Here is a 7388-nt window from a genome sequence, read left to right on the forward strand (position 1 = left end):
GCATGATTGTCACTCGCGGGAACGAGCACCGATTTGCCTCCGATGTCAGGCATTTGTCGGCGATTTCACAAAACCTGTTGGCGAGTGAAAAATCGGGCTAATATCGTGCAGTGTGAACTCGGCATAACAGTTACTGCAAAATTATTTACCTCCAACTCTCTTTGCAGAACACCCAATCTCTGTTCCCTGCATCTCCCTCCTGCATAATCGTTTTTTCTTTTTCATATTCTCGCCATATATTTCCTTATCACTTCTTGCGTGTGTTTTGTTGTGAAACGTAGTTTGCGGATCAGACAGAGCTGTCGGCAATTCTTCCTATAGTGAAGTCATGCAGTGTGAAACCCCCTGTCGCTGATCCATCGTGCAGTGTGAACACAGCAGCAACTGAATGCTACCCCACGCGCCGCTTTTGGGGCCGTTCGCATATCGCGTCTTTTGCGCGCTTAAGTTCGTTATTTCCAGGGGTGTGAATTAACGAATTACAAATACTCACGTTACAGTAATTAAGTATTTTTTTATCAGTAATTGTACTTTTTGAGTAGTTTAAAAATTGTGTACTTTTACTTTTACTTGAGTACATTTTAAGTGATGTATCGGTACTTTTACTCCGCAATTTTCCTCCGTTTGTGGTCGTTACATGCTTATTTTAATGTTATTTTTATCCATCAACGTGATTGGATAGATAGTAATAGGTCTCGTGACTTTCGTCAAATCAAATTGTGCATAGAAAACTTTAACCGCCAACTGGTGAGACCGCCGCGGCTCAGCAAAGAGACATGCGTGTGTGTGTGTCTGTGTTTTCCTTTGAAAAAGTTTCCCAAGAAATACTTCGCTATTTAATGCATTTTTCCTTACAAATTGTATTATCAGCATAACAATTCGAGTAAATGTGTAAAAGGTATGGCATGATGCCATCCTTCTAGAACAATGTGCATTTATGTTAATATTGTAGGCTAACATAAATGATCAAGTTTAGTTATTCTTATTTCTTTTTTGCAAAATGCTAAAACTGGCACCGTTTTGGAGAGAAATTGGCTCTAAAGAGTTGGCAGTCAAAATTAAAACTGCGCAAAGATATTCTTCATTCTTTATGACAAACAAGATAATGTGAATTACAGAATGTACAACATTTTTAAAATATATAAATTGCGGTGTACAGCGTTTATTATGAGGGGGTAGAATCCACAGCTCAGTACTCACTACTCAATACTCATGAGTACTTTTAAATAGGCTACTCTTTTACTCTTACTCAAGTAGTTTTTTTTGGACAAGTACTTTTACTCTACTCGCACTACATTTTTTGGAAGGTAATGGTACTTTTACTTGAGTATATTTTTTCAGTACTCTTTCCACCACTGGTTATTTCAAATGTAGATGCGCAGCAAGCGTGCACAAATAGAGAGCGACGCGGTGCGACCCACTCGTTTTTCCAGGCACCTCCGCATGCACCGCATCTCAAACGGAAGGCTGTATCTTTCGGAGGTCGCATTTGTAGGCTGCATACGTCATAAAGATCTTATTTTAGAATATTAACGGTTATAAATTTGAACATTATTCTTAGTTAAGCATAAATTGTTGTAATATGCTTATGACTCACTCTGCTACTAAATTTACACTAAATTTATTTAAAAATGGCTATCTCTGTACAGCTATGATCAGCTGTTCCTCCATCTTGGCTGAGCTTTCAGAACAGTCGGGCATCTCTGTGCAACACACACGCATGTTTCCATACTGAATGATTCACGTTTTTGAATCATTTGAGTCAATGATTCAGTGGTGCATTCATAAAGACAGGCACTTGCTTCATTCTTGAATGAATCAGCCGTCTGATCGAATAGTTTGAAGGCATGCTTCAATGAGTCATTAATTAAGATGGTTTACTTTCATAGTAACTTATCTTTGTATGTTTTCCAACATTTCATATTTGTATATAAAAAAAATAAAAAAAACCACCTTTTAAAACGCAAGCTCACAACATTATTTATGCTGTTATAATTTTGCAGTGTAAATGCATTCGTGGTACATTTTAGCTACATTGAACTCTGTATAAATTCATCTGAATGCCACTTCAGTCACTTCTGTTTCTTCTGCAGTGGAAAAATATCGGTTTCGTACTGATTTCATTTGTGTCACGATGCGCGCACACACACAAGGAACGAGGAGACGCTGGAGAATACTTTACCAAGACTTTATTTTCAGGAACCAAGGGAGACGAACTCAGGAAGACGTTTAACAGCGGACAGAGAACTTGGGACTGGGAACACTTTTTATACACACAGGAGGAGGGGATGACGAGACACACCTGGGAGCAATGAAACATCAAGGGAAACACCTGGGACAAATGAACTTAACTAATCAGGGGAGGAACAGGAAACTAACCAAATAAGGGCATGGGAAGGCACATGGGGAGCAGGACACACACAAAACATGAAACAGAGTGACAATTTGATTGGTAACAGCCCTATATTGTCTTATTATATTAAGTGACATTATTAATAAAATATAAGAATTTGATATGAAAGATGATGCATGCATTTAATACGGTTAGGGAAAAATGCCCTTTAAATAGGCCAAAAATGACCTGGAATTCAATTTAAATAAATATTAGTATGCAGTATTAAGTCTTATAAAACTTAATTTCCCAACAACAAAATTGTGGCCAGTGAAAATGCCCTGTATATGCTGGACATAGAATCTAAACACACACACGATTTTTATGTATACCATTTGTGTAAATATGTATGTAGGACGGGGAGTGTCATTTATAAATTAAATGAAGGAATGAATATATTAATTAAAAATAATTTAACAAATCACTTATCATGTGTAGGCTACATATAAACAGACATTTAAAAACGTGTTTCAAAATCAAATGTAACACTAAAAATAATCATTTTTCACGTTGACAAATTATATATATACACATGCAAGACTGTGCAATTTCAGGAGAACATAACGCAGCATTGTTAATATTTAAGTTTGGAGTTGAAATGGTTTATATTCCAGCTATGCTTCAATTAGTAAATCATGAAATTACCCAAATTAACAAGTTAGTTACGTAACTGGCCCACCCTGTGTTAGCTGGACATCTTCTGACCTTTGACCACCTATTTCACATTTTGTTTTATTTATTGTGTTTCCTCCTCAATGTTTATATATATATATATATATATATATATATAAAGGTCACATACTTTTTTTATCAGCCCATCTCTGTTATAAACGTGTTGCTATGACAGCAACTCCTATATGAGCTTTAAAGAATGAACAAACCAGGGTCGAGTCGAAACTCCAACCAATAAATCCCAAAATTTCAGTACGTTAGTGGACTGATGGTCTATGACTTGATTTGATTGAAACTACAGTTAACTTGTTCTCTGCTTATTAAAACATCCAGGATAAGGGTTTTCTGCATTTATTTCTGGTAATTTCACGTACATTCAGCACACTGTACACTACAATACCTTATTTCATTACAAGTATTTTTACTGTATTTTTTACAGGTTATTCTTTAAACACCATATTGTAATCTTTCCCCTCATAGAGAGTAGTCGCTTAGTGATTTCTGGGGAAGAAAATCTTTTTAGCTCTCCATGCGTCACCTTTCAATAAATAAAACTAACAAAACTGAAATGACTGGTGAGATAAACTACTTATTGCTAATATAACTTGGCACTATTATTACTCACAACCATAAAAGAAAAGCATCTAGAAAAGTTGAGGCATTTTACAGCAATAAAACACGCTGATCTAAAGTTGTTACAAACTTACCTTAGTTCCTACTGTCCCTTTACATAGAATGACAGCTGATCCATCACTACAGTGATGTAGTAAGCCAGACAAACGGTCTGTGAAAGGAAATTTGCACAACTCCTCTGTGAATATGGCAAAGAACTGACTGAAGTTGAATGCGTTCTGTCAGTTAGACGTTTTACATCTAATGTGCTCAGTCACACTGTCTTATTCCATATAATATGCATATAAATATAATACACGTTTATATGTAAAATTAAATTTATATAAAATAGTGCTAATAAAACAAAATATTAGTTTGTTTACATAATATATGCGTGTGTACTGAGTATATTTATTATGAATATATAAATACACACATATGCATGTATATATTTAAGAAAAATGTTTTGTTTATATATAAAATATTTATATTTATATATAATATAAATTGTATATGAATATAAATATATATATATATATAACTGGCCCAGCTAACCAATCACAACAGACACTGGCCCAGCTAACCAATCACAGCACACACTGGCCCAGCTAACCAATCACAGAACATTTCGTATTTCAGAAGGCGGGCCTTCATTTGATACAGGAACTATTCGAGCCGTTCATGGCAGACTGAGGAGCGAGGTGTTGTAATAATGTAAAATATGTGAAAATAATGTGTTTTTCGAACAACCTAGTATGAGAGCCTGTTCTAGTACACCCTCAAAACAAAATCAAGACTTTGTAATAGAGCATAATAGCACCCCTTTAAACAGGTCAGATACAGCCCGGAATTTTCTCCACATATGCAGAACAACAAAAACCCAATTCAGATGGCAATCAAATCGCGGATTACTGTCTGTTAATGCTGAAATGACATCCCGTCAGAAATAATCACTGTCTGAATAAATAACTCTGGGCAATGCTTTTTCTGATGAGTCTTCAGAGAACCTGGCTGGTTGAAGCTATTCCCACAGGAATGGCAGTGGAACGGCTTCTCTCCAGTATGAACTCGCTCATGTGCTTTCAGAGATCCTGACTGATTGAAACTCTTTCCACACCGTAAGCACTTGTAGGGCTTTTCTCCGGTGTGGATCCTTTGGTGCCGTTCCAGGTCGTAGGTTTTGGAAAAGGCTTTCCCGCACTCAAAGCACACGTGAGATCTCACCGCAGCGCCTCTCAGCTGCTCTTCTCTGCTGCTCTCATTCGCGTGGATTCTCAGGTGTGTTTTTAGCAGTGATGCTGAAGGCAAGTTTGTTCCACACTGAAGACAGTTCAACGATCGGACTCCAGAGTGAGGACACAGATGGGTTTTCAGACCCACTGCCTGTGTGAAACTCTTCCCACACTCGTGGCACGTGAAGGGCTTTTCTCCCGTGTGAATCCGTGTGTGTCTCTTAAGGCTTCCCGTCTCCGAGAAACTCTTTCCACACTGAAGACAGGTGAAGGGCTTCTCTCCGCTGTGGATTCTCTGGTGTCTCTTAAGGCTTCCTTTCTGCGTGAAACCCTTTCCACACCGGAAACACGAGAAAGGACTCTCTCCATTGTGAATTCTGATGTGAATCAACAGGTTTCCTTTACGTGTGAAGGTCTTCACACAGTGAGGGCAGGTGAAGGTCCTCGGAGTCCGTTTGCGTGACTTTTTCTTTTTAGTCTGTGAGTCACTGAAAGACCTTTCTGCAGTAATGAAATAATGAGGCGTCTGATACTGGTGTCTCTCCTCTACTTCATTCAGTTCTTCACTTTCTTCTTTCACTTCGATCAGGACTAAAACGAGAATATCAAACTGTGAAAAATATTTTCAAGAAAGACATTTACATTTAATCATTTAGAAGATGCTTTTATACAAAGCGGCTTACAAATGAGCGATCAAACTAACAGAAAAGCAACAATATATGAGTGTTGTGACAAGTCCAGGTTAATCTACACTGTAAAAAATTATTGTGATTTTAACAGTAAAAGACTGTAAAAATGCTACAGTAAAAACCTGTTAACTGGTTAACAGTAAGTTTCCATACTATATTCGGTGAATAAAAGTAATTACATTTAATGTGATTTTACAGTAAAATACTGTTAAAAATACGTATTTTGGAAGTGAAAAAGAAAAAGTCATTGTATAATTTATTGTGAAAAACCGTAAATTGACACTCCCAGAATTCCCTGCATGACACTTCATATTTGAAGTTTTTCTTATCAGTTGTGTACACTAGAGTTTAATCTTACATCTTATGTTGTTAAATGAATGTTTATTGCATTATTTCAGTATCATGTGTGTCACCATGATGGGGTTTAGTGTTTGTGTGAATGACATTGTGCACCTTCTATATATAAGTATTGTCCTCCTCAGCTCGTAGAAAAGCTGTTTGTGATGAGTTTAGGTTCAACGTGTGACTTTATCATCACCACCAGTTTTTGGTGGTTATCAGTGCATTACAATGGTTCAAAACAGATATTAGTACTTCAATATGTTGGTTTATTAACATTACATCAGTTAATGAAATACGGTATTTTATTGTGAATTTAAGTTAAGTCTGTAAAACCTAAAATGTTGCTACCATATTTTTTACGGTGAAGTTCTGGCAACCACAGCTGCCGGTATTTTACCGTAAATGTCACAGATTTTTTTTTTACAGTGTAACGCAGTACACGTAACACAGATTTTTTTTTATAATAAATAAAAATAATAAAAAAGTAGATAGAAAATAAACAGAATAGACAGGATCAGGTTATTCTTTATAATAATTAAAAATGAAACAAGTAGATAGCATAGAAAAAGAACAGAGAGTTCTAGTTCTAGAAAGACAAATATGAAAAACATGTTGATTTAATGGCAGAAAGCTACAGGGGCCGAGTATCTACTGCCACCTGATCTTTCATGTGGTAAAGTTTGAGAAAAATTTGTCTTGCTTATATTATTTACAATAAATCTGGTAGATGTTTAAGGCTTGTTCAAAGTTATAATCAATTAGATGCACTTCAAAGTCATTTTCTTTACATAATCTATTAAAATGACAAATTTCAATTGAGATGCTTTAAAAAACTATTTATTATCATCAAAGAAAATTAAATGTAAATTTTTATTTAATCATTATTTATAAGGCAATATATAGCTTATAATATATTAGTATATAATTCTTAATAGTTTAAAGCAGCACTATGTAACTTTTTCTGTGTTCAAAATTTGCTTAATGTATATAATGAGCGAGTACATCATGAATTCATCTTCCAAACCGCATTTTTGTCTTATTCCGAATCATAATAAGTAACAAGTACTTATATTTGGACTATTGTAGCCTGGTCAGGTCGTCACCGCTGTGGAGTAACACATACCTGCGTGAATCACCATAGACCTAAACTTAGAGAAGTAGCTCCGGTTGGAATGTTCTTCCGCGGGATGTGTGCAGTTCTGTTTATTAACTGCTAGAGCGACAAAAGTTACATAGTGCTGCTTTAAAGGGGTCATATGACGCAATTTCAATTTTTCCTTTCTCTTTGGAGTGTTACAAGCTCTTGGTGCATAAAGAAGATCTGTAAAGTTGCAAAGACTAAAGTCTCAAATCCAAAGAGATATTCTTTATAAAAGTTCAGAGTCAGCCACACCTACCTAAAACGGCTCGTTCTAACACGCCCCCACATATCTACCTCACTATGTGGGA

At 36.0% G+C, this 7388-nt stretch overlaps 1 protein-coding gene across 1 annotated transcript in view; it reads right to left on the minus strand.

The window, feature by feature from the left end:
- Positions 1 to 4526: 4526 nt before the first annotated feature.
- Positions 4527 to 7388, minus strand: part of LOC107671251 (gastrula zinc finger protein XlCGF7.1-like) — a 15728-nt gene continuing 12866 nt past the window's right edge. Inside the window, exon 2 of the mRNA XM_016464150.1 lies at positions 4527 to 5405. Coding sequence (XP_016319636.1) covers positions 4595 to 5405 — 811 coding nt within the window. The 3' untranslated portion in view covers positions 4527 to 4594. The remainder of the gene's footprint in view (positions 5406 to 7388) is intronic.

The sequence above is a fragment of the Sinocyclocheilus anshuiensis genome, unplaced genomic scaffold, assembly GCF_001515605.1.
Source record: "Sinocyclocheilus anshuiensis isolate Anshui unplaced genomic scaffold, SAMN03320099.WGS_v1.1 scaffold2670, whole genome shotgun sequence".
Taxonomy (NCBI): Eukaryota; Metazoa; Chordata; class Actinopteri; order Cypriniformes; family Cyprinidae; genus Sinocyclocheilus; species Sinocyclocheilus anshuiensis.